The 26,470-nt window shown below is 51.8% G+C and overlaps 3 protein-coding genes across 4 annotated transcripts; 1 reads left to right on the forward strand and 2 right to left on the reverse strand.

Moving 5' to 3' along the window:
- The first annotated feature begins 1,160 nt into the window (after positions 1 to 1,160).
- Positions 1,161 to 6,566, forward strand: TMEM79 (transmembrane protein 79). Its single transcript, XM_033093811.1, has 4 exons — positions 1,161 to 1,277; positions 2,067 to 2,860; positions 3,119 to 3,332; positions 5,644 to 6,566. The coding sequence occupies exons 2-4, from the start codon at positions 2,110 to 2,112 to the stop codon at positions 5,849 to 5,851; spliced, it is 1,173 nt and encodes a 390-aa protein (XP_032949702.1). The 5' UTR covers positions 1,161 to 1,277; positions 2,067 to 2,109; the 3' UTR covers positions 5,852 to 6,566.
- A 248-nt stretch (positions 6,567 to 6,814) lies between these two features.
- On the reverse strand, positions 6,815 to 9,782 carry GLMP (glycosylated lysosomal membrane protein). 2 transcript variants are annotated; one of them, XM_033093809.1, is made up of 6 exons: positions 9,628 to 9,782; positions 8,901 to 9,158; positions 8,515 to 8,715; positions 8,174 to 8,392; positions 7,434 to 7,687; positions 6,815 to 7,329 (listed from the first exon to the last, which is right to left on the reverse strand). In XM_033093809.1, the coding sequence occupies exons 1-6, from the start codon at positions 9,745 to 9,747 to the stop codon at positions 7,164 to 7,166; spliced, it is 1,218 nt and encodes a 405-aa protein (XP_032949700.1). In that variant the 5' UTR covers positions 9,748 to 9,782; the 3' UTR covers positions 6,815 to 7,163. The 2 variants fall into 2 exon arrangements, with proteins under 2 accessions (XP_032949700.1, XP_032949701.1); XM_033093810.1 differs by lacking the exon at positions 7,434 to 7,687.
- Positions 9,783 to 12,688: 2,906 nt separating this feature from the next.
- On the reverse strand, positions 12,689 to 26,433 carry CCT3 (chaperonin containing TCP1 subunit 3). Its single transcript, XM_033093271.1, has 14 exons — positions 26,277 to 26,433; positions 24,355 to 24,416; positions 23,606 to 23,656; positions 23,452 to 23,514; positions 22,609 to 22,705; positions 19,886 to 20,003; positions 17,592 to 17,778; positions 16,780 to 16,929; positions 15,999 to 16,131; positions 15,728 to 15,809; positions 14,544 to 14,724; positions 13,730 to 13,975; positions 13,341 to 13,472; positions 12,689 to 13,013 (listed from the first exon to the last, which is right to left on the reverse strand). Exons 1-14 carry the CDS (start codon positions 26,305 to 26,307, stop codon positions 12,909 to 12,911), a joined length of 1,638 nt encoding a protein of 545 aa, XP_032949162.1. The 5' UTR covers positions 26,308 to 26,433; the 3' UTR covers positions 12,689 to 12,908.
- Positions 26,434 to 26,470: the final 37 nt, after the last annotated feature.

The following is a 26,470-nucleotide window of genomic DNA, read 5'->3' on the forward strand; positions in this document are numbered from 1 at the left end:
ACAGCTGCGGGCCAGTGGCCGGCGGCTACCAAATCTCGCGAAACTCGTTTTCCCTCCCGGGAAGTTGCCAGAACTAACTCTGGGCAGCATGGCCTCTTTCCGGCTTCTTCAAGCCCTTGCGAAAAACTTTATTGACAAAGCTGCTCGAGAACGGACAGTGGACCCAGCCAGAAGGGGGAAGCTAAGCTCAGTGGGGCAAATGGGCTCACGCTAGAGCTGGGAGCGGATTTTGCGTTGTCCTACGGTGGTCATTTATAATCCACCCTTCTGCCCCTTCACCTCCCCTCACTCCATTTGAGTCGAGTCTCTTTCAGATTATGGTCAGAATTTTTTAGGAAAAAAATGTCACAAAGCTCAAATGCCTTTAGTGGTGAGGTCCCACAGGAACGAGAAGTCCCTCTCTCACTCATGTTTCTGCCCCCGGGTCGACCCATTGAAAAGATCACCTTGGATTCCTATTGCTCTCTTGACCTTAAACCTAAGGTAAAAAGCAAGGTATTTGGGGGTGGGGGACTGTGTACGCGTTGAAATGGGAACATAAATACCCCCTCCGCCACTGTGCCGCTGGTTCCAGCCACCGCCCTTCTTTCTGTTCCTGAAACTGCCAGTCTTTCTCACTCATTGGCCTTTCACTTGCTGTTCCACTGCCTGCAACACTCCCACTCCTCATTTCCCTTCAGGTCTCAGCTCAAAAGGCACCTTGGCAGAAAGGTTTTCCCTGTTGAAATTGTCTCATTTATTGAGTCGCTAGGCTTCTTTATTATCTGTGACCCCAAGAGAACGGGCTCCGCAAGGGCCGAGCCTTTGCCTGTTATCTTGTTGTCTCTGGAGTCTGTGCCTAGAACAGTGCCTGGCTAATAACAGGTGCTCAGTAAATGTGAATAAATAAGTGTAGAAATTCCATCTCTTTTCTGGGTATTCCAACCTACTCCAAGCACCCTGTGATGCACAAACCCCATGGTCCCCCTCTGTTTTCGTGAGCCAGGAGCCCTTACACATGCCATTTGCCTAGAACACACGCTTACTTCTATGCCCAGCTGCACCCCCACTTTCAGAAAGGATGACAGGCGACCTCTAAGGCTTTTTCTGTCGGCAGATTCAGCAGGGCGGGGCCTGCCCCTTTAAGCTGGGCCCCACCTGCTCCGGTCAGACTGGTTTGGAAACACAGGTAAAGGGAGGGAGACCAGAGGGTTACTTGCAGAGCCAGCAGGGAGCTGGGCAGCTCCTTCCCAGACACTGTGGGGACTGGGGACCCTGCGTCTCTCTCCAGATGGAAAGTAAGAGGGTGTCATGGGCCAAAATGGCAAGGGGTAGGAAGCCATTGTGGAGGTGGAGGGAGGGGCTGAGCCCCATCAAGAAGCAGAGAGACGGAGAACGGAGGGGACGGCAGGGAGGGGAGAGACCGGCGAGGAGGCATGGGGAACAGCCATGGTAGGACCTAGAAGTCAGAATGGACAGACGCAGGCCCTCTGCAGATGGATGAGGTGGGCTAGTGAGGAGTTTGGCAACTGCCCATGTCCCCAGACTAGAGACGAAAGAACAGGGTGCACTGCTATGCCAGTTCCCTGGGACAGATTTGTTGGCAAATCACTGGGATCAGTTACCAGGAGGGTTCCAAGCAGGGATCTGCAGGGAAGGCGAGGTTTGAAGGTGAAGGGGCAGCTTCTCTGTCCGCAAGGAGGTCCTTAGTGGGAAGGCAGCTCTTGGCAAAATTCTAGGCACCTCCTGTCCCTCCCTTTCCTGCATGAAGGTGGCCATGACCCCAGGGGTTTTGGTGGAGGGGAGCAGAAGGCGTGGGTGGGGACTGGCTGAGGCCACAACTGCCAAGACCTATGCCCCCTGACTCACCCGCTCCTGCTGGCTGGCGTTTGATGTCAGAAGGGTGCCTCCATTTCAGCTGCTCACGTCTCTCCTTCCTCACTCTGTTTCAACACCTTCCTGCATGCCATGTTCTCCCCAAGGTCCCAGAAGGGGAGTGCCAACTGCCCTGGAGAGTTCGGTTCTGTCAACCCATCCTAAGGGCCAGAGGACGGAACTTCTGACAGAGCTTTCCTGTTAATCTCTAGGGTGACATGACCTCACGGTAGACCCCAGAACTGAGGTCCCAGGATGACAGAGCCCGAACACCTGGCCCTGCTGGAAGTGAAGGGGCCAGAGGCCCAGGAGAAGAGCTCACCCCAAGCCTTGGTCCCCAATGGCCGGCAGCCAGAAGGGGAAAGTGGGGCCGAGTCCCCCAGCGCTGAGCCCTCCAGCGTGGGATCTTCAGCTGGGTCTCCCACAGCTGGAGAGGGGACAAAGGATGGTCTGGACAGCACAGTGAGCGAGGCTGCCACCTTGCCCTGGGGGACTGGCCCCCAGGCCACTGCCCCATTCCCGGACCCCCCCGGCTGGCGGGACATGGGGCCTGAGCTCCTGGAGTCGGAGCCGCCTGGCAAACCAGAGGAGCTGTGTGACGATGACGTGGACCTGCTGCCCGAGAAGGCGCCACGGGCCTTTGTGCCCATCGACCTGCAGTGCATCGAGCGGCGGCCCCAGGAGGACCTTGCTGTGCGCTGTGAGGCCGGTGAGGCAGAGCGCCGCCGGACCTTCCTGCCCACCCGAGCCACCCCTCCTGAGCCCTCAGAGCGCAAGTGGGCCGAGGCCGTGGTGAGGCCACCCGGCCGCTCCTGTGGGGGCTGCGGGGGCCACGAGGGGCTGAGGGCTGTGGCCTCCGTGGCAGCCGCCCTGGTCCTCTTCCCCTGCCTGCTGTACGGGGCGTACGCCTTCCTGCCCTTCGATGCCCCTCGGCTGCCCACCATGAGTTCCCGCCTCGTCTACACGCTGCGCTGCGGGGTCTTCGCCACCTTCCCCATCGTGCTGGGTGAGCCTGGGCCCTGTGAGAAGGAAGGGGCATCTGGGAGCTGGACTCGAGGGCAGGGCCTGCCTGGCTGGGGAGCAGAAGTTTCCCTTTACTGAGGCTGGACCCTCGGGGCCTTGCGCGCTCTGCCACCCTGTGTGCCTGCCCCTCCCAGGACCCCAAGCCCCACTGTGGAGACCCATGCCCATGAGCTCTCCACCATGCGCCCTGCCCCCGCTTCCTGCCTCGTGCTCTCTGACCCTGCATCTCCATCCCTGCCAGGCCTCCTTGTGTACGGGCTGAGTCTGCTGTGCTTTTCCGCCCTGCGGCCCTTTGGGGAGCCCCGGCGGGAGGTAGAGATCCACCGGCAGTACGTGGCCCAGTCGGTCCAGCTCTTCATCCTCTACTTCTTCAACCTGGCCGTGCTTTCCACCTACCTGCCCCAAGACACCCTCAAACTGCTCCCTCTGCTCACTGGCCTCTTCGCCATCTCCCGGTGAGCTGCGGCTGGGGGTGGGGCACAGGGGAGGTAATGGCGCTAGAGGGACCCAGGTGAGTGAATGTGCAGAGAGCCCGGGTCGCGGGGTCCGGGAGCTGTCTGGATCCTGCGCTGGCCCAAATGTGCGCCCTGGAAAGGTGAGTCCACTTTCTCCCTTGCACCTTACCTCACCTGGTAGCAGGTGATCAGCTCAAACGTCTTCCCACAGGAAGCCGATTTCGGAGACTCATATACCATCTAGAACTGGAAGGGCTTCCAGGTGTCATTGCAGCCACCCACCGGTGACACTCTGGTCAGGTAGCCGTTGGCCTCTAGTTGGACACCCCCTGTGACCAAGGGCTCAGTTCTTTATCTGGCAGTCTGTTTCGTTTTTCAAAGGTCCTCGTTATTAGGAAGTTCTTTGTGTTGTGCTAAAGACTGCTGCCCTGACCCTGATCTCTGGAATTGCCTAGGACAAATTCGGATATTTGACAACAGCTCTGTTCCCCTACTCCAGCACCCTGCTCCCCGTGTTTACTTTGCTAAGTGGCCCTGACCCCTTCACCGTCTTTCTCTATGGGCAGGAAATTCTCCTGCTGGTCAAATGGGGTGAGGGTGGGGGGCTGGTGAAAGGTATTGGTCTTCGGCTCATACAAACCAAGGCCACGTTAGCTCTCACGGCAGCCTCATTACTCTCCTTTCATTTCGAATTTAGTCCCATGAAATCCTTAGGGGTGTTTCCATGGGAACTACTGTTAACCCAGAAGACACCTTTGAATTTCTGAAGCCAAATAAACACAGGTCTTTCCATTTTTGCCCCTAATACATTTCCTTTTGTCACTATCAATATACAATTCCCGGTAGCTTTAACTGCTAAGAAAGTCTTCCTATCGAGCTAACATTTGTCTTCCTGTTACTTTTGATTGTAGTCTAGTTGTCCTCTGTCCCCTCAGCCTCCTAACCATCACACAGTCCTGTATTTTCTCCCAGGAGATGTTTCCCGAGATAAATGTTCCTCCACCTTTTGTAACTCCACCTCCGTCTCTGGGAGTGCTGGTGTCAGGTAGAAGTTGGCTTAGGCGGTAAGACTCATCAGGGAGCTAAAGACTCAGCGACTGTCTGGTCCATCTGACCCATTTCCTGGAGAGGAAACCACGACAGACTGGGGGAATCTCAGGGCAGGACTAGAATCCAGGTCCCCTCCCTCCCTCATCCAAGGTGCTTTCTTCTCTACCACAGGCAAGTTCCTTAAGCATTTTGTGTCTCCATTTCATCATCTCTGAACTCGAGTTGTGAGGATTAAATGAGTTAATTTTTGTAGAGTGCATACAACAGTTTGGCACTTGGTAAGGGTTCGCTGTGAACTTTTATTGTTATTACAACTCGCTGCCTCCTGGGGCAGTAGAGATGCAGCAGTTACTCTTTCCTCTGTTTAACAGGCAAAAACGGAGGGACACCTCAATTTTGTAACAGTGGTACTTCACCTATCAAAGGAAGCTGCTGCCCCCCCCCTCAGGAAGGGGTGTGTATTTTGAGTGGATCTTCCAAGAGGAGACATTTTGCTGTGGGTGACCTGTCCCTGTGGGCTTCAAGCCCTATGGAAGCTGGCTTCCTTACTCTCTTCTTTCCCTCTGCCTGTCTGAAATGGCAGGAGAGGGTGTGAGGATTGGGGGGGCTCATATCACGCTTTTCCTATTTCCCAGATGGGTGACCTTGGACCAGTGTTACTTAACCCCTTTGGGATCTTAGTTTCTTAATCTGCAAAATGGGAAATAAATACAGTGGACTGTGCTGCAGCTGTAGAAGAATGAGCGAGCTGTTTATAGAGCGATAAAAATAACCTCCAAGATATGTTAAATAGGGAAAAAGTCAATGTGCAGAACAGTCTAAAGCGTATGCTACCAAACTTCAAAAAAGGGGGCAAAGGAAAACATACATTTTTTTTGCTCCTATATATGCATAAAAAAATCACTGGCTGCACAAGATACCATAACATTGGATCTGGGGTGGGAGAGTGGAGAGGTGAGGGAAGAGAGCAGGGTGGCTGGGGGTCAGCAGAGGGAAGACGACCCCTTCCCTACACGCAGCAGCATCGTATTTTGAGCCATGCGACTGTACCTTGCCTACTCAAAATTTTTAATTAAAATTTGACAAATAAAAGACGGAGGGGAACGATAAACTCACTTCAGAGCGATGCGGGGAGGTGTCAAGGAAACAGTGCCCCAGAGTGACTAGCAAGTGGCTTTAGAAGTAGCGGTCACGGCCCCCTCCCGCCCCCCGCCCCTCGCCTCCGCCTCCCGCCCGCTAGCTGCCCTCTTCTCGCCGGCAGGCTGATATACTGGCTGACCTTCGCCGTGGGCCGCTCCTTCCGAGGCTTTGGCTACGGCCTGACGTTCCTGCCCCTGGTGTCCATGCTGGTGTGGAACCTCTACTACATGTTCGTGGTGGAGCCGGAACGCATGTTCACCGCCACCGAGAGCCGCCTGGACTACCCCGACCACGCCCGCTCCGACTACAGGCCCCGCCCCTGGGGCTGAGCCGCCCCGCCCCCTCGCCCCCAGCCTGGAACCTCCGCGGGACAAACCCGCTGCTGCCCCGACAGGGTCCCATCCAGTGAGCTTGGACTGTCCCCCCATCTCCAAGTCGGCGCCGCCCTTCGCCTTTGGAGCCCGGGATAATCCTGAGGGAGGGACGCGGGGAAGGGGTGGACAGCCATGTCCCTTAAGGATGCTGAGGTCACGGGGCTCCGACCGCGGCCACTAGGGCCCACCAGTGCCTGGCTCTGCTCCTCTCCGGCCTCCTGCGAGGCAGACGCACAGCCCAAACCCTGACATTTCCGTGCGGTGGTCCAAGCAGAGGGCCTCAAGGAGACTGGCAGTACTGCGCATGCCCAGAGAGAAAGGCCGGGCGGCAGATCAAACAGGACTTGCTCGCTGCGTAAAAACCTGCTGGGGGCCTGGGTTCACGACCCTCTACGACGGACCCTCAAGGCCCTTTAGCCGCAGACAAGACTATTACAGCTGCCCCAGCTCAGAGCTGCTGCCTCCTCCCTTCCAACCCTGTAACGCCCCCCCACACACTGCCCGGGAGAGGAGAGGAACCGCCCCCCACGGGTGTATGAATGTGTGTGTGTGTCCGTGTGTGTGTCCATGTCCACGCATGTGGTGGCTGGCAGGAGCTGGAAGGCACAGTGGCTAGTGTTCACCCCATGTGAATATGTGTGTGTAACAATAAATGAGTACCACAGCCTTACTTGGCTCTTTCTTTGTGCTTGCACCCCCACCTCGAGTGTCCCTTCCTTGTTTGATTGATGCGGCACCAGAACCTCCCCGCCCCCAGTGATGGGGAGGGGCTGGCGGGAGCCTCAGTCCCACGTCAAGACTGAGAACTGGGCCTGGTGCAGAAGTGGGGCTGTACCCAGAAACCTGCCTTCCAGGCCCAGCCCTCAGCCCTCTCAGTCCCTGGGACCAGCCCAACGACACTCACACACAGAGACCAGCCCTGTGGAAGAAATAAGTCTATTTCAAGTCCCCCCCAGACAGATAGCCGGTCAGAAGGCCTTCCATTTCAGCTTGGGAGTCCCATCCAAGGGAAATGGGGGCTGAGGAGCAAGGAGGCAACTCCAAGGGCACCCTCCCTCTAGCAATAACCCTGTGCCTGGTCCCTCTCCAGAGAATGAAAGAAGCCCCGCCTGGTGGTCTCAGGATTTGAGGCTAATCTCTGAGGTTCTGCAGAAAAGCATGATGGGAGGAGGGAATACCTGGCTGGGAACACTGACCCTCAAACTGGCAGAGGTTTGAGGCACAGCAAGGCAGGTCCAGTAATGTCCTTCTCTCCAGAGAGTGAGCCTCAATTTATGGGTTGATATTCTGAGTACCGCTTGGGGCCCAGCAGCAGAAACAGGCCCCCTGCCAGCAGCACGAGCCCTGGAGCCCCCAGGGCCACCGCCATGATGCCCAGGACTAACGGGGACAAAGCATCCATGGGAGGGAAACCCACACCCAGGAGCATCGACCTAGAACAAGCAGAGTGAGAAAGAGACGCAGGCTTAGGAGGGGAGGCTGACAGGGCCCAGCGTCCTCCGCTTCATCCCTGACCCGGCCCAGGCCCGACTCTCACCAGCTGAGGTAGTGTTGGTCCCAGTAGCCAGGACCTGCAGAAGTCCCAAATGTCAGGTTAAAGGCACAGAAGTTGTTCTGGGACCCAAAGAAGGCTCGGACAATGGGTGACTGGGGAAGGTACGCCAAGGTGGGGTAAAGAGGGGAAACTTGGCAGGGCAGGGATGATTCTCGGCCCCCCTGCTTCTGGGAGAAAGCCACTGGCCGCCACTGCATGAAGCCTGATGGCAGGGAGCCCCAGAGCAGCTGGTCCAACTGGGGAGAAAGGAGACAAGGCAGGGTGAGGAGGACCAACTGTGCAGCCCAACTCTCTGTCCACCTTCCCCCTTTCCCAGACCCCATCTGTCACCACTCGTTCTGAGCCCAAGCCTGGTTCTAGAACTCACGGGCTATTTGCACTGGGACCTCAATCTTTCCTCTGTAGGGAGGGCAGTTGGACTGGATGGCGCTGAGTGTATTTCCAGCCCTGATACTTGGCAAGCCTCCACTCAGCTCCCTCCTCTGGGTCCCTCGGCCCTGGCACGTGCCACCTGCCGGAGCACCGACTCACACTGCACGGCTGCCTTCGCCCTCCGTCCTCTCCACTGAGGGGGTAGGGACGGGGCCAGGGTCATGAGCATGGCGCCCAGCCCGTGAAAAGGCTGAACAATGTTGCTAAATGGTAAGTGGCTGAAGATTGTCTGAGGTCCCCATGGGGTCCCACCTGCCTCCCCACTGTCTGCCGCCCCCTGGGAGCCTGACCTGGAAGACTGCAGGTGCGTATTCATCATCAATGGAGTGATGCTCCCGCAGGGAGGGGCAGTCAGGGCCCTGGCCCAGGGTGGCTACCTCCAGCCGGAACAGGGAGCGGTTTCCGCGGGGAACGGCCCCGACCAGGGCCACTTCTAGCTGGCAGGTGTCTGCCGTGTGCAGGAGGCGAGGGGGCTGGGCCGGCCGGCCGGATCCGGAGAAGGCTTGCACCTAGGATGGAAGAGGCTCCGGGTGGCGTAGGCAGACAGATGCCTGTGCTGGAAGGCTGTTCCCTCAGCAACTGCCAGCATCCTAAGCCAGCCTTTCCAGTTCTGGTTCCCCCACACTCTTACCCTGAAAGCCAGGCTGCCATTGGCAAAAGCCCCGATGGGGTCATGAATGGGGTGGCCTCGAAATGTGGTGCTCAGGGTGGCAGGATCCAGTGAGTCGGTGACGTTGTTCCAGGACCACTCGGCCAAGGAGTAAGGGGGGTATGGTTTTCCCGGAGGCTCAGCCGCCTCATCGGACGTGTTGGTGCTGTCAAACTCAAACAGCTGGTGGGTGGGGTAAGGTGGGGTGGGGCGAGCTGCAGGCCAGCTTTCTCCTGAGTCACCCCCACACTCACTGCCCCCACCCCCAGGCTCTTATACCTGACTACTTCCCCCACCCAGCCTTCAGCTCCTCCCTCTAATATGAGAACCATTCTCCCGTCCCCCTTGGTTCTGCCCAACTGGCTCACCCTGGTAAAGACAAGGGCAGAAGAAAACTGGACACTGTCCTCGGGGTGCACCACCAGGCCCCCGGCGGGCTCAGGGGACAGCAGACAGCTCCAGTTGACACTCAGGGTGCTGTGGGAGGTGTTGGTGGCCACCAGGACCACTGCTGGGGGCCCCAGGCTGCTCCACACGTAGTGCAGGGTGGAGTTGGAGCCCACTGCCCGGATATGAAGCAGGTTCTCGGGGGGCCCTGTAGGGTCGGGAATGACCTCCAGAGACACCTGGAGCATGGAGCAGTGGAGGGTCAAGACAACAGGGTGAGAGAGGGACACGGGGCACAGGAGAGGCTTGGGGGTAGGGGCAGGGGACTTGGGAAAGCTGGGGACAGGGTGGGACCTCAGAGGTGCAGACAAGAGAAATCAGGTGGGAGCTCAGGGAATCATGGTGTCGGGGTGCAGGAACGGGGAGAGCCAGGGCTGGCCTGACCCTGGGCAGAGCTGAGCGGAAGAAACGGAGGTATGCGGGGACCTGGGTCACTCAGGGCTGAGTCAGGACCCAGCCCTCATCAGAGGACGGGAAGCCCCCACACCACACTGCTCCACAATCCACCCCAGGATCCAAGGCTGCCCCCACCCCCAGGGGGAGGGACTCATCTCTGTGCAGCCCCCACCGCCTCCCCGAGGTGGCCTTAGATTCCAACCAGCCTCGGAAGGCAGCACTTCCCGAAACCTGCACGCTCTCGCCCCTCACCTGGCGGGCGTCCTCCCCCCGCAGGCCAAGCGGGGCTGCAGACAGAAGAAGACTCAGGAGGAGCATGGGGCTGGGGGCACAGCGCCCCCAACCCCTGCGGGGCTCCTCACAGCTGCACATGCAGCCCCAGCTTCTGACGGCGGAAGACACCGAGTCATGTGACTGACAGACTCAGCTGACAGCTTTAGAGGGCGGGGCCATCACACCAGTTCTTAAAGAGACCGGCTCCTTTCACCCAGATTTAGGCTTGAGCGAGAATGGAATGAGAACGTTGGGAGGTCCTCACCCCCAGCTGGGCTGGCAAGCGACACCCCAGACTAGACAGACATGCAGACACCCTGCCAACCTCTCCTACCCGACTGGTTGCACTGAACAGTTCGTCACCTGTAAGTGGGCATGACGTTTAGATTCCAGCTCCAGATGGATCCCAATAAAATGACTGATTTTATTGGCACCGCGAGGAATCGGAAGGAATTCTGTGAGGGAGATAGCACACCCTAGAAGGTTCTTTTGTTTTGGTCAATTATTGGTATTTATTGAGCCCCCAGGTAGAGCTGAAAAGACACCGCAGAAAACAGGATATGAGAGCAAAACATGTTGTCGAAAGCCTCTGACGTCGGGCTGAATGAACAGTGTTGTTCTTGGGCTTTTTTTGCTTATTCTTAAAATGATCTTCACTAATAAATGCACGTGGTACAAAATTCTGGAGGTGCCACAGGGTGCCACCCCATTGTCCAGCAACTCGGTCCCTTCCCCGAGACAGCCGTCATTACACTGTGTCCTAAGGTACTCTGCGTATTCAGGAATGTGTGAGCCGCACACGTGCACACGTGAAGGCTGCACAGGGGCGCCCACTTTGCTTTCTCACGCGTAGGCGGCCTGCTGAGCCCATGCCCTGGGAGCTGTGCGCTCTGCGCAGCACTTCGGTGCAGGAGGTGCTGGGTATTTGGCCAGAAGCTTGAGTTTCAACATTCAGTGATGCTGGAAGGACACCCCTGTATGCACAGCTTTTCATATCTATTTGCAACCGAATCCATAGGATAAACACCCAGCAGTGGGACTGCCAGGCCACACTTCCCCGAGGCTTTTCGATTGCAGCTCACACCGCGTGTCTGAGAGCCCACTCCCACAGCCGCCGAGTGTCTGCCAGACTTCATTTGCATTTCCCTGGGAACACGGGGAAGCATCTCTCCACGACGTGTATTTTTGTTTCTCTGGAGCTATTTATACCCTTTGCCTATTTTTCTGCAGGTCCTATCCCGACTGCCAAGTTCTTTCAGGCAATTAACTCGTGGTGTTGAAACATCCTCCCTCTCCCGTTTGTGCCCTTTTTGCCACACAACATTTTTAATGTAGTTGCATTTATTATTTTTCCCCACTGATATTTTTAAATCTCATTTTCTTCTAGTACTCATGGTTTCACTTACTTATATTTCAGTCTTTCCGCTGCCCAGAATTAATTTTGATGGAATGAAGTAAGAATCCAATTTCATTCCTGTCCCCAAGTGACTAGGATGAACTCAAGTTCCCTCAAAAACTTTCATTTTTCTTGAGGAAAAAAAGCAGTACTTGTATCCTCCAAAGTGTCAACTCTGGGACCTCCTAAGGGGGACTAAAGACAAGCCTTGGCTGAGTACAGAGGGTCTGAGTAGACTTCTGCCATTTGCTTTTTCACTTGTATGTTGAAGACTTTTGTGTCAATGGGGGAAAATGGAATTTGGCCGAACCTAGGAGTTTAACAGTAGGCAGAGCCATGAGCAAAGTGGAGGAGGTGGCAAGCTGTACTCACGGGGTCCCCAAGGTCAGTGATCAGGGCTCAGGCACGGCTTGGGTGGCTTCTAATCACTGTGTCCCAGTCAGGCTTTGGGCAGCACAGGGGCTCTGAAAGCTTGCCTGGAGTACAGACTGACCTGACACAGCGGGAGAGGCCACACGGGTTCGGGGACAGCACAGGTGAACTCGTATGTTACAGGGAGCCCCACGTACATTACCCAAGTGCCTGGCTGTGGAGTTGAAACCTGAATGGCCCTAGAGGAGGGAGGAACTAATGGCAAGGGGGAACCCACAGGGTGACTGGCTTCCTCCCTCCCTCATTTCTCAGGTCTTATCAACACCATTTCTTCAACATCTGTTCTACTTATCTCAGAATCACCCTACTAATTGTAGGTTTAGAACTGAGGAGATCATTAACACTGCAAGTGGAGAGGCAGGATTGCAGCACAAGTGGGCAGGCTTACCTCAGAGGCCCTCAGAAGCTGGCTTCACACCGGGCAAAGAAGGAAGCGAAGTAAGAGGCATGACCAGCACGGCCTGAGGCCCTCACGCCTGTTCCGCCTCACACCTCGGTCCAGCCAGCACAGCCAGGCTGCCTGCCACTTACCAGCTCTGTGGCTGGAGCTACTGTACACAGTGAGCAGAACGTGTCTATTACACAGTCGGCACCACGGGCTATTATTACTATTTGACTTAATATTCAACTTAATACACTAAGCGCCACGATCAGAGTTGCTCAAGGCCGACAGATGAATCACAAGGACGGTGGACGGCCCAAAGGGCACTGAAGACATCAAAGGCACCCCGCCAGCCTCCCAAGCCCAGGGCCACTCCTCAGGTTTTTCCTTGATGAAAACAAAGCACAGAATGCGACCCGCCAGCAAGGAGGGAAGAGGCCCAACTGTACCACCAGCAGCCCTGACAACAGGCCGCCAAGCCAGGGGAGGCTGGAATCAGGCGATGCAGGAAGGACTGCAGCTACAGGACACAGGATGACAACCACACGCCTGGGCCTAGCAGGGGTTGGGTGTTGGCTGCACACTCAGACGGGGAACACCCCGGGTTTGGACAGGTTCCTCCTGTTCTGAGGTGAGTGCAAAGAGGTGCTGCCGAAGCTTCCCAGTAAGTACCGTCCTGTGAACCCCAGGTCATCCCACCCAGCAGCTGCTCAGAAGGCTGAAGCAATGACCTCATTCCCAGCTCCCTTCCTCCCCAGCAAGGTGTCCTGCTTCCGCCCTCTTTGCCAGCAGGCAGAGATATGACCCAAGACTGAAAAACACATAACAACTGTCTCAAATGACTCAGATTTAATCATCGGAAGCAAACTAAATGGAAAGCTTACAATAGAGAAGAATTACATGTCAGTGCCTTTTGCAAACCGAGCTGGGACAGAGGGGGCCTGGGGCTGCCCCGCCACCTGACCCCTTCCAAACAAAGACGCCCACAGTGTCCAGCAGTCTAGCGGGGAGGGGGCTGCTGGCTCTGGGCTGAGGCCTCGGGCCCACCCCTCACTCCTGGCCGGCGTCAGGAGCCCCGCCTTGCTGGCCCTGGTTGTCGCCCTTCTTTTTGTGGCCTGAGACGATGTCATCAATCCGCAGCAGCAGGACTGCCGTCTAGGAGGAAAACCACAGCCCCGATCGGTCAGCAGAGAAGGGGAGGACATTTGTTTTCTCTGACACATCACCCCCTAGCTCCTCCCACGTAACCGCCATTTTATCAGAAAGCTGCCCTTCTGGAGTCTCTAATGGATTATAAAATGCAGTTCTCCCTACGCGAGGAGCGCAGCTGGTGCTGCCACCCTGCCCTGCTCGTTCCGTGAGCTGGAGGTGAGGAGGGTGGGCTGCCCGGCCGGCCTCTCGGGGACACTCTGCCTTCTGCACCCACCCTACAGGGAGGGACCGAGCATTCGGGTGGCTGGGCGAGCGCCGGGCGGGCCTCACCTCCACTGCTGTCTTGTACGTCTGTAGCTTCACAGCCAGTGGCTCCCAGATGCCCAGCTCCTTCATGTCCACCAAAGTGCCCGTCTCACCATTGACACCCCAGGTCTCACAGTTCTCCTGGGTGTGCTTGGCCTGTCATCGGAACGAGAGCGAGGCGTAAGTTCAAGGGGGAAATACTGGGAGCGAGGAAGCTGGCAGGGGACGCGAGGTAGAAGCGAAACCAAAAATCCTGGCTTGGGAAGAAAGGGATAAGAGCAAACGGCAACGACAGCAAACAAGTCAAATTAGGAGAGGCGCTACCAAGGGACAAGCCTTAAAGGAGAACCCGGACAGACAGACGTGAACTGTCTCTTAGGTTGAACCCAAGGGGACAGTGGGCAGGAACTCACCCGAAGGGAGGTAAGCAGGCGGATGGTGCTGGCCCCACAGTTCTGGATGAGGGTCCGAGGGATGACCTCCAGGGCCTGAGCAACAGCCCTGTACGGCCACTGCTCCACCCCAGTCATGGCCTTGGACTTTTCTGTCAAGGCGTGGGCCACCGTCATCTCACAGGCCCCGCCCCCTGGCACCAGCTGCGGGTCCAGGAGGACGTTGCGGCACACTTGCATGGCGTCCTGCAGGTTGCGCTCCACTTCCTGGGGAAGGCAGACAGAGGGATGAGCCAGTGTGATGACCCGGGGACGGAGCGGAGGCACACAGAACTTCCTGACTGCCAAGTGCAGCGAACCACCAAGGAGGGCAACTGAGAAAGGCCTGTGGACTCGATCCCTCCTGGGCCAGGCAGGTGCTATCACCTGGACAGACACAGCACTACGACTGCAGCAGGGCTGGGCTGCGGCAGGACGTGTCACTCGTGGTCAGGCTTCTTACCAGCTGTGACTTTCCTAAGTTACTTAAACTCGCGGAGGAAAAAAGTATTTATAATGTCAACTTAAAAACTACGGAGGCAGTGGCTGCCAGGGGCTGGGGAATGACGAGTCACTGTTCCATGGATACAGTGCCTCAGGTTTTGCAAGGTGAGAAAGTTCCGGACATCTGCCGCACAATAGTGTAAATATACTCAAAAAAGCAAGCAGGAGACACAGACATTTGTGGCTACGGATCAAAATAGCAATACATGGGCCACAGTGTGACTTTAGGCCCTTTGGGAAACTCCAGAAAGAATGACCTCGTCCCGTCAGTCCCACTCCAAGGCCGACTCACCGAGAGAATCTCCTTGCTGGCCCCCCGGAGGAGAATGGTACAGGCCTTGGGGTCTTTGCACTCAGTGATGAATGTGAAGTACTCGTCTCCGATTTTCTTGATTTCCAACAGGCCTGCTCCTGTCCCAACATCATCTTCTCGCAGTTCCTCAGGTCGGCTGACTATCCTGGCCCCACAGGCTCTATTGATCGGGGGGAGTGGGGGTGGGGAGAGGGAGAACCACATGATTTCAGATACTTTTATCCATCTCTCTAGTCCCTGGTGTCTGTGGCTGGGTAGAGGGCAAAAGTGGATTGCTAGAAACATTGCTACGTAACTAGAGGTCCTGGCTGCCTGGTGAAATAGATTTTCAAACACATGATGTTTCGTTAAGTATGGCTTTATGAATAAAAGTGCACATACCTAAAGCAACTACTATGACCAGATACAGTTCAATTCAAAGTATATTTGTGAATATTAAATGGACAAATGAGTTCCTATGCATATCTAATCTGTACATCCCACAATGGTCATTTCTAGATAGAATTCATCTTGTCCCACCCAGTTAGAGCTGAAGGCCAATCACAGGACTGTCCTAAAGAAAATGCCAAGGCAAGCAAGCAAGGTGACTAAGCATGTACGTCTAGTTGGACCCAATTTTAATGTAGGACTAATTTCTTACCCGCCACTCTTACCCCCACTCATGGGCAGAGTCACCTCTGCATATACATACACACGTGCCCAAAGCACAGCAAGCAGACGAATCAAACTGGCTTGGATCTACGTTATGTGACGCTCGGGTAGACTTACCTTTTTAAAAATATAAACTTGCATTCAAAGTGATTGGTACCCGAGCAGAAGTCACGAATGCAATCTAAAGCTGCACTGACGGCAGCTGTTCTGAGCTGTATTCTGAACCAGCTGAAAGCAGACTCCTCTGTAAGGGACCCCTCTGCCAAGGCAGCGCTCGCAGACTTCCTAGCATAAGCTGGTCACTACTGGTTAGGAGCAGTACAGAGGGACGCGTGCAGGAGACGAGCGTTGGACTAGGGACAGGATTTCTGCAGACGGCAGACCGCTAAACCCGGGTTACGTCCCCTGTAACTGTTTTGGCTGGCTGACTGCTCCCTCATCACCTCTCAGGTAACGACGCCGTCGTGAAGCCCCGTGCGCAGGAACAATCTTGGTGTTACCGGCTTACTCACCTCGCGATGCGATTATTGTCTGTCTTCCGGACTCTGCGGACGGCTGTGATGTTGGCTCGCATGAGGTAGTGCTGAGCTAAATCTGCAAACCCGAGAGTGCAGGCGGCGGCTCAAAGCCAGGACTCCAGTCCGGACCCACTTCCTCCTCGTGTCCTCAGTGCACACCCCCCGCTCCCCACCCCCCCATGCTGTGTGCCTACGCCCACAGGCAAAGAAATAAAGCCCCTCCTCGCCCACCTCCATGGCGGTCTGGACAAGGAGCGGGCCCCACCTGAGATGCCCTTTTCTGTGATGACCACGTCGGGCTTCAGACGGATGATGTCCTCACAGAGCTGCTGGATGTACTCTTCTTCCATTTGGAGGATTCGGGTGAAGTCTTCCTCTCGCGTGATCTCAATGTCAGTCTGTGTGGTGAAGACAAGTCACTGAACAATCCTGGACTGGTGAAGCTCTTCAGGAACTCCTCCACTCCCCCGCACAGCCCTCCCCCGTGTCCCCGAAAGCGTGAGAGAGGATAAAGTTAAAGCCATGACCCCACACCTCTGGGGGCCAATTGAGTCCTAGCAGTCACCCAGTTTAACTCCTCCGTTTCATTATAAAGCAACTGAGTTCAAATCACCCGGCAATTAGTGGAGTTGGGGCCTCAGTCTCTGACCACTTGGCTCAGTGTCACCACTAGCCTGTCAGTACGCACAGCAGTTCTGGGTCTGCCCTCTCCTACCAATCCACCGAGTCTTGTTCCCAATCCTTGTTTAATAAGCTCCAATCAGCTCATTTTAACCACGGGTGACGGAGCCCCGTGAGCCTCCTGCCCTCTGGAAATTCTCCTCCAGCCCTTCGAAGACACATTAAGCCCTCCTCTGTCTGAATGAGGCATTAGGGAAGGTGGCCTGGGAGTGTGGAACGGACACCAAACACAGCTGGGTTCAAACCCTGATTCGGTCGGGACCAGCTGTGTTCCTCAAGCGATTAACCTAACTTCTCTGAGCGCCAGACCCCTCCTCTGTGAAATGAAATCATGATCAACAGTTTTGCCAGGCCGGGGACCTTACCTGGCTCTCCCCCTTCTTGTACTCCAGAGACGAGTCCAGCAGCACGATGCGCGGGTTCTTGATATGGCGCCGCATCCGCGGGTGGGTCACGTCTTTGTTAATCATGACGCCACGTAAGACACACGAGTCTTCAATGATGCCCCCGGGGATCTGAGCAAAGACCCACCTCAATCCACAACCGGCAGGAGACAATTTCTCAGCTCCTTTCCCAGATGCTCATCCTTCCCAAAGAACCACTATTTTGGGTTTCTAAAGTATCTTCCTTTCATGAACCTCAAAAAACAAGTGCTGTTGCAATCACATTTTTCTCCCTCTAGAAAGTACACCAATCTTGGGCCATGACACCTAATTTGAAGGTCAGTCGAGACTCACAGTTCAGCAATTGACAAAGATTTAATAAAGGGGCTCAGATCTCTTCTACCTCCTGAAAGATCTTCCCACAGAATTTTAGGCGTGGACTCCATCTGCTGGCCACAAGGTATTAATGCTGCTTTTTGACCTTAAATTAGCAAGGAGGTGGAGGAACTTTTTGGAGTTTATTAACAGTATTCCGTAGAACCCTTTTTATATCCTGACCAAACACACAGACACCAATAAGCCTTTCCCTCGCCCCTGGAATCCTTGTGTAGGGACAACAGTGACAGTAACAGAATTATTGCAGGAATAACTACCTTTTCAAACTTTTGTTTTCCAGGCAGCAAATATTCTTCTTCCTAGTTCTGACTACAAAGATACCTTGCTCTGATTTAAACCTATTTCCTCCACAAGTGGGATGACTCATGCAAGGAAACAATTTGTCCCCAAGTACTTACCTTTTCCACCTTTGCATATTTTTTGATGTCAATCTCCTTCCGGCCGTTCTCCTCAAACTGCACAGTTTTGACAGCATCCAGGGCGATGCTGCAGGCCAGTGAGGACCACCGACTGATGGCTTTGGTAGTGATGGAGCTCTTGATTATGTTCAGCATCGTATCGCGGTTGTTGGTGTCGACGGGGGTACTGGAGAAAAGAAAAACGAGTGATATGCTCAGGGGGAGCTTGGACATTTAAGGAAGTCCCTTGTCTCTAACTCAGAGACTATCACGGTCCAACAGGCAGAACCAGGGCAATCTTCCTTTGCAGGAAAGTGAGAGTGACATCTAGAAGTAATCTGCTCGGGGCAGCGGGTTAGCTCAGTTGGTCAGAGCGTGGTGCTTGTAACACCAAGGTTGCGGGTTCGATCCCCACGTGGGCCACTGTGAGCTGTGCCCTCCACAACTAGGTTGAAACAACTACTTGACTTGGAGCTGATGGGTCCTGGAAAAACACACTTGAATAAATAAAAGTTAAAAAATAAATAATAAAAGCAGACTTAACCAAAAAAAAAAGTAGTAATCTGGTCCATCCCTCTGCCTTTTGACAAGATTACAGGTAACCCATCCCTGGGAGGTGTCTCAAATCCCCAGTAATGTGTTCCCAAGCCTGACAACCCTCCCCCCCCCCCCCACACACACCTGACGGTAAAATAATGTTCTTTACCTTCAGCTTCAACCAAATAAACGCTCCAACTTGACAACTTGGCTCAAGACACATTTGGTCTTTCAAGCGTTAAGCCTACCAAATTCTGAGCTCCTCAATCACTGGCACCGGTCTGTACCATCCTTGCACCTGATTCTACTCCTTCTGGCATCTTAAAACTACACAGTGCACCAGTGTTTACTGTTTTTATGTGTCAGTCTCCCCTAACAAAATGATAAATTTGTCCACGGTGAGACTATTTAGAACCATAAAATGAAATTACAAAAGTCCTTGGGTGCCATCTTGTTCCCATTTTCATACTGCTGAACTCCCTCTGGTAACAGTGTAAGGCACATAACAAACCATCATTAAATATCGTTGAATTGCATTTTAGGGAAGAAGCAATAGCTCTAAAAGTATTATCTAAGACATGCACGCAGTTATTGCTCAATAAAAAGAAAAACTTTCTAACAATTCAGCGCCTCACACTCAATAAATCTTATGGTTATCACTACCTTCTTACAGAGCTTACTTCATAGAACTGATTTAAATCAAATACCTCATTTCCCGAGGGTACCAGATAGAGCCATTATCGTACGCTGTTTATTAACAGCAGACAATACAACACAAAACTCACCAAATTACTGGACTTATGTATCCAATGACCCAATCACATAAAAAGGTAGAACACCATAGGCTTTACTTTCTAGAGAAAAATTTTTAGTACATGTGCTGCCGAAGCGAGCACTAGAGAAAAATTTTTAATTGAAGAAAGTTGCGTGAGATCATGCATTTCTGCATTCCTTCCATTACCCTGTCAACGTTCAGCAAACAGACAACAGCAAGTCCTTCGATTCCTACATGGGATTCAAGTAGCACTTTCAGTCCCAGTCTTCCCACTTCTAACCGCAAACTGCTGGCCACCGCCCCTCACGGCGCGGTATTAGAATTAGACTCCTACGTGATGGCGGGGCATCTTAAGTCCTGAATAATTACAGTCACCCAAGCCCTTCACTTGTCCTTCCCACTAGAACCTCAGCGCTTCTGGGCTGCCATAGGCTATTGTGGGCTGCTGTGTGCTGCCATGAGCGGCTGGTGGCCAGCGTGAGTGGCCGGCAGCCAGCGTGAGCGGCCATCCAATGACCGTCGACCGACTGCCTCATCATGGGGAGCTCAAGGCTCATAATACCAGCATGGGCCAGGGAGCGGTGTCTTACACAACTAGATTGAGAAACAACCGCTTGACCCGGAGTGGGGGGCGGAAGAAGGAAAAAAGAATCTCAGCTCTTGAAAGGCAGGCCTATCTTACTACACCTTTCCCACGGCAGCGCCTCACATGAAACCAAGAAGACAGCAGGGAACCAAAGTGTTCTGAAGAATTAAATCCAGCTCCTCTGTCTGCTTTGTATCCTTTGCCATTTTCTGAAGCTTTTACTTCCCTTCTCCTTTTCTTCACTTGCTCTCCCGTTTCTCCTTCTCACAAAATGACACAGGGTAAAACCACTGTGCGTGTGACGTGCCTGGTCTTCCTTCACCATTGAAGAACAGACCAGTCTTCCAGGCCCCCCATATCTGACACTAGCCGCTCTGCCTCCCCACCCCCCAGTACCTGATTTTCTTAAGGGTGCTGATCATGTCATCCAAGGCCTTTCGGTAAGCACTGATCACCACCGTCGGGTGCATCTGCTGCTCCAGGAAGTGCTCCGCCACAGACAGCATCTCCCCCGCTGAAAGATGGCACACACCACAATGATGTCTTAGGAAGTACCTGGGTCACAGGCAACTTCATCACACTTCTAAAGATACTTTTCTTCCTAAAATAAAACCTCCTCAAACACAGGCCGGTTGGCTGTTAATACTATTCCCAATTTTACACTCTGTACAAGCCAATTCATAAAGAAAACATCCTCATTGTACGTATTTTAAATGATCAAAGATTGAGCCTAGGGTTTACTTATTCTCTTGAACTTTCTAACTAAATATTTGTTACCAGTTTTCTAAACAAAAGGAAAATATTTTTCCAAACACTAAAATAGAAAAATACGTAACAGAAAACAGGTGGTTGTTATATCTAATGTGTAGAAACTAACTCAAACAGTCAAAACAAAACAAAAAACTGACGTATTATCTCAACAGCTAACATGCAAACTGCTGGTACTGAAAACAAACAAAACATACAAAACCTTCCACCTGGAAGAACACCCCCATAAAAATGTACATAATTTGCCCTCTGGTTGAGAGATTACTGGTAAAATGTCCCCTTCTTTTAAAATTTGTCTTTACTTTGTAATTCACACACACACACACAAACACACACAAACACAATAACATATATAGATGCACACATGAAAACGATTGTTTCTTAAAAATAAAAAACACCCTAAAGTTTAACAAGAGAAATGTGATTTTTTGGTCACAGAAAGCCTTTTGCACAGATTGCTTATACTACTTGACCACGAGCACTAATTTTAAAATTTACACATATGTGCCAAAGTTCACATGTATACTTTGACATGGGCCCAAATGTTTGAATTCAATACTTTATACCAACTCCTAACTGACCATCATGTATATTAAAAGAAAATCAAATAAAAAAGAGCTTGAATAATTAACTTAGGAAGGATGTGCCCAGTTAAAGAATAGTCAGAACAGTAACAGGGAAGAAAGGTGCCTAAGTGATGGCAGTTTTTTTTCTTTTAAAAAAGAAACCTATACCTGAGACACCCAGACTCATGGATACTTAACCTATCTAGTATCTCCAGGAGATTCAACTAAAACTACAGCTAGAAAATTTTACCTGATCTCTAAAGCTCATTTTCTACCAAATAAAGTGAGAAAGCATATGAAGTGTTTCCTCCCTCTTTCATCCTCTAAGTTTCTTTTCAAACTACAGAAATGGCCGTATGTAATTCTCAATCCTCAAAAGAATTCAATCTAAAGAGGTGATTAGTTGGTGGTGACTCATGCAAATTTCCCACCCAACTCACCCTTCTCAAAATGCAGCACAAGAGCATTCTAGAATTAAAATGTCACTTTTAAAAAGTTCATGTAATAGGGCAGCCGGCTGGCTCTGCTGGTTAGAGCGCAGTGCTCATAACACCAAGGTCGCCAGTTCGAGTCCCACATGGGAGAGCTGCGCCCTCCACAACTAGACTGAAAACAACAACTTGACTTGGAGCTGAGGGGTCCTGGAAAAATACTGTTCCCCAATATTCCCTAATAAAAATAATAAAAAAAAAGTTCATATAATAATTTTATTGTAAGAACTGTTTTAGGCACGTTGGCCAACACTACAGATTGGCACCCTAAAATATGGTGGTTTTCTCATTTCCTAACGTGTTGCTGCAATCAGATGTTTAAAAATGCATGTTTCGATTTTAGAAATTTCACCAACTTAAAATGCATACAACAAATAAAAGCAACATGCCAAATTTTCAGAAGTGACCCTTTACGATCCTAGGAAGTGGAAAGATTAGTCATTAAAACTTCTGTGGTCCAGGCTCACTCTCAAGAGTCCCAGTGTCACTCTGACTACTTGCTTAGTTATTTGTAACCCCAAGTAGGTATCTGCACATATCGTGGTCAGACATGTGCAGATGAAACATGTGAGTCGCCCAAGGAATCCATTCCCAGCTGTGGCTGAACAAGACAACACTCTGCCGTGCTATAGCTCTCACTATAATCAAGGCTCCTTTATGTGGTACATTTAGTACCATGTTTTCACATTTTTGTACATCTTGTTGGCGATTTCACTGTTTAAAACGGCCCCCAAGTGTAGTGCTACAGCGTGGTCTAGTTTTCCTAAATGGAACAAGGCTGTGATGTGCCTTACGGAGAAAACATTAGATAAGCTCTTTTCAGGCACGAGTTGTAGTGCTACCGGCCATGAGCTCAGCATTAATGAATCAACATTATTATTAGATAAAAATGTGTTTAAAACAAAACAACACGTAAAATAAGGTATGTATTTCTCAGTTGAAGAACGCGACCCAAGGCTCTCAGGAACCTAACCCCATTATTTCCCCTAAGAGCAATGGTTTAGCATTCGCTGGTTCAATTTGTGGTGACTTTATAGAATAAAACTTACTGTGACTAACGAAAATCAACTGTATTTTACTCAAGCAGATTTACAGAGCTCATTCTATACTACTGATGACTGTTTTATACTCAGTTGGAGAGAACACACACATAATTAGCAACAAGTTATTTAATATCTGTGATTAGTGGATTGGTAACAATTTCCTTCTTAAAATATGACACAGACAATATTTCTAGCAAAAATCTTCAAGTTTCAATCAAATTTTCTTTATCATCCTTCCATTCTCTTCTTACCAAGAATAATTACTGATGTGGTCCCATCTCCAACCTCTTCATCCTGTGTCCGGCTAATTTCAATCATGGACTTGGCTGCTGGATGCTGAACTTGAATCTGGAAAGAAACATGTCGCCTGCCACTAGAATCCACACTATTCAAAGCCCGCTTCACATTCTGCTTGGCCCTAACCTTCAGGTTCTCGCTTTCACACTTACTCCTTTTTCCCTTGTTTTACCACAGCTTGAAAGATTAAAAGTGGCCCCCAAAATATCTAAGTAAACCACCTTTCCAAGTCCCTTTCGTTTTAGGGAAATATATTAGGCCAACTGACCTATTACAGTTTTTCTGACAACAGAACACTATCTTTTATTTACTGGGAGCACCACTGTGGTGGTTGAACTGTGTCCTCCAAAAGGACATGCTGAAGTCCTACACGCTGCAAACTACAAATGTGACTATATTTGGAAATGGGGTCACTGACCATGTAATCAAGTTAAGATGAGGTCATAGGGAATCAGTGTAGGCCCCGACTCCAACCACTGGTGTCCTTACAGTACGACACACAGGAGACTTCCACGTGACAAACGAGAAGGAGACCGAGTTCACGAGCCAAGGAAGGCCAAGGATATGGTCAGCCGTCAGCAGCTAGAAAGATCCTGCCATAGGCTTTCAGGCGCACGGCTCTGCTGACACCTTGATTTCAGGTTTGTATCCTCCAGTCTAAAGAACACACTTTTGTTGTTTAAAGCTTCCTAGTTTGTGGTCATTTGTTCCAGCAGCCCTAAGGAACTAGTCATCATCAATACATCTTTCTGGATCCTTTATAAAGGTGTGAAATCATAATGAAAAGTCAGTCACACCTCTCGAAGAATGGCATTGCCGTCATTGGTCATCACAATGCCTCCCATCGGGTCCAGAAGCATCTAGGACACAAGCAAAAGTTATATTTAAGTTTTCCAGATACCAGAAAGGGAAAGTCTGTAGTCAAAGGCTTTCAGTATGAGAGGGGCCTACCTTCATCATGGACTTGGGTCCCAAACATGTTCGGATGATATCTGCGATGGTCTAGTGGAAGGAAAATATAAACACATGAGCACAAGTCAGAGGACAGGGTGAGTGTCTGTGTTAGGAAAGGGGCACGAGGGACCCACAGAGCCCGTGGGCTAGCAACCCCCCCACCAGAGCAGGGTTGGCAAGCATCTTAGATGCTGCACGCCGTGTGGCCGCTTCCGTTCTGTTTTCCCCTTTGGGAATGCTTTCAGGGTGGAGGTAGAAAGAAATGACTTTTCACAAGAAAAACGGGGACATGCTTCCCAGATCTTCAGTTTCCCAGCAGTCCAGATAAATGCACGTCCATGTCTTAGGAGTTCTTTCCATCACAGTAACCTCCACACCATGCTAAATCAGACCCAGTGAGGGCTTTTTATGCCAAAGATACTGGGTCCTATCTGGGATCTACAGTGGGCACTCGGAATACAAGAGGGGATACACACAGTCCTTCCCCACAGGAACTCAGTCTAGTAGACAGACACAAATAGGGTATTATTATAAGATACACAGCGATGGAACTTTGTCAGTATGAGAAGATGCTTAGGCCTAACGCACAGAGAAAGGGCTTCCTTCGTTCTACCCCTATCAAGGAAATGACCTAAAAGAAGGGAAGTCAACCTCTCCTCTGCCTAACTGCAAACAGATACAGAAATACTAGGGCAGGCAGCTGGAGGAAAACCAGCACACTGTAAACAATTCCACGGATAGGCTACCTTGGCAGCATTGATGTTTCCAGATTGGACTTTTCTTCCAGATTCACGCTTTGTGTTCTGGCCTAAAATAGATAAGACAACAGTGCGGGATTGTCCCATTATATATAAACTATTTACTCCCCGACTTCTGAAAATAGAAACAAATGCACAGGTTCCATAGGTGTCCACACAGATCAAAGCTTATCAAGTTGTACACTTTAAATATGTGCAGCTTATTGTATGATTACACCTCAAAAAAACTGTTAGAAACCACCCACGATGCTTCAACTTTGGAATCTTGGTCATCACTTTCCCTCTAACCAAACACCCATGTATTTACAGCATGGATTCATAATCTGAGATTCATGAGTGGGCCTCTGTGGCAAAGTGAAAATCCCTGAGATTATATGAGAAAATGGGGGCTTCGTCTGGGAAAAGGATCTATAGCCTCTCATTGGATTCTCAAAAGGCCGGTGACCCTAAAAGAAGCACAAATCACTTCTTTATGTAAAAGGGAGTTTGGGGTTCATCTTTCCCTACTTGGAGAGGAAGAATCATACTCGATAGACCGGGCATGATTACTGACAGAGCCCCCAGTGTGCTGTGGGATGAGAACACACTCTTCAAGTGTGTCCCCATTTGCAAGCTAGTCACTCCATGCTTGGCTATAGCAAGACTGCCTCAGTCACCCACGTACCATCAGTAAGAGCTGTTACCTACTTTAACAGAGAGCACAGTGGGTTATAGCCACTAAGGCCAGGGATGAATGCAGACCTGAAAAGGACTTCGAATGCACCACTCACCCCAGGGCCCCCTCAGTGCAGACAAGCCAGTGGTCCATAACCAAACCAACACCCGCTCATTTCCTTCCTCTCTCCCAATTGCACATTTTCCTGCCAACGATTTCAATCTGAAAAATGTCCAACCCAGTCTCATCAAATCTAAACATTCACAATTCTCACGCTTTAGATGCCTATTTCAGGCCGTGGTGAGTAAAACCCTGCATGAACCTTTCTGATGGATTCATCCGAAAGAACAGGCATTTTTCTGGTTACGGGATTCCCCTCCCCCCCTAAAAAGAGTTATTTCCTAGGTGTAGGGAAAATGGTTAAAATCTCTGAACGGCGTTCCGTAGACAGAAGACACTATGGCTAGTTGGGGATCTTAGGTGGTCTTGCAGATGGCACACAGAAGCGACACACAGGACGGAAACAAACCAGGGGAAGCCCATGGACGAGGCGCTCGCCAGTCAGAAAGAAATGTGGGATGTTTTGAAGGGTAAAGAGAACCCGTTAAGAAATTTGGGAAAACTCAAGTGGGTTCCTGGGAAGGATTACAACGCAGGCGACACGCAGGGAATAATTACATCTAAGACAGACAGAGAGACAGACCAGGGAGGGAAGCGGAGTTACTTCAGGTACAGGGACGGGCTGCTGAGCGGAAATTCAAGAGGGCCGTTAGGGAAAAGTGACAAGGATACCCACCCCTCGCTGTTCGCCAGCCCCTCTTTTCAGCAGTTCCTCTACTTATCTCGTTTGATCCTCACGGTTCTACGGGGAACTACCGTTCACCCCAATAAGACAGATGGAAACACTTAAGCAATTTGGCCGAGGACAACCGCTGCTAAGAGACTGACCGAGGTTCCCGAGCTGGGCCAAACCAAAACACCATCATCCATTCACCTACACGCCGAAAACCACGCCGAGAAGGGGGCAGGGGCTCCCCGGGGCGGGAAGCCGTGAGGACAAGGTCAGTTTGCGTCCGTGAAGACAGCGGAATGGACTAAGGGGAGACAGGAGAGCGGGAGAAGGGGCTTCCAAAACGAGGATGACTGGTAGGCTCACTGGCCGGACCATGGCGGGACTGGGCTGGGGCAACCCTGAAAAGTGTAGACCGACGGGGAGCGAAAAGGGGGTCCCTCCATCGGCTTCCCCTCAACTCACTGAGCACGAGCACGGGACGATGGCCCATCATGGCGGCGCGATGCGGAGCCCGGGACCCAGAGCTGGGGGAACCGGCAGAAGCTTCTGGAGAGAGAACCTGAGAGAAGCCCAGAAAACGCTGCCTTCTCAGGGCTTACACCTAAACCCGCTACCTTCCGGGTCGCCGCCAATCAGCGCATCCACCTCACTGACCG

The sequence above is a fragment of the Rhinolophus ferrumequinum genome, chromosome 22, assembly GCF_004115265.2.
Source record: "Rhinolophus ferrumequinum isolate MPI-CBG mRhiFer1 chromosome 22, mRhiFer1_v1.p, whole genome shotgun sequence".
Lineage (NCBI taxonomy): Eukaryota > Metazoa > Chordata > Mammalia > Chiroptera > Rhinolophidae > Rhinolophus > Rhinolophus ferrumequinum.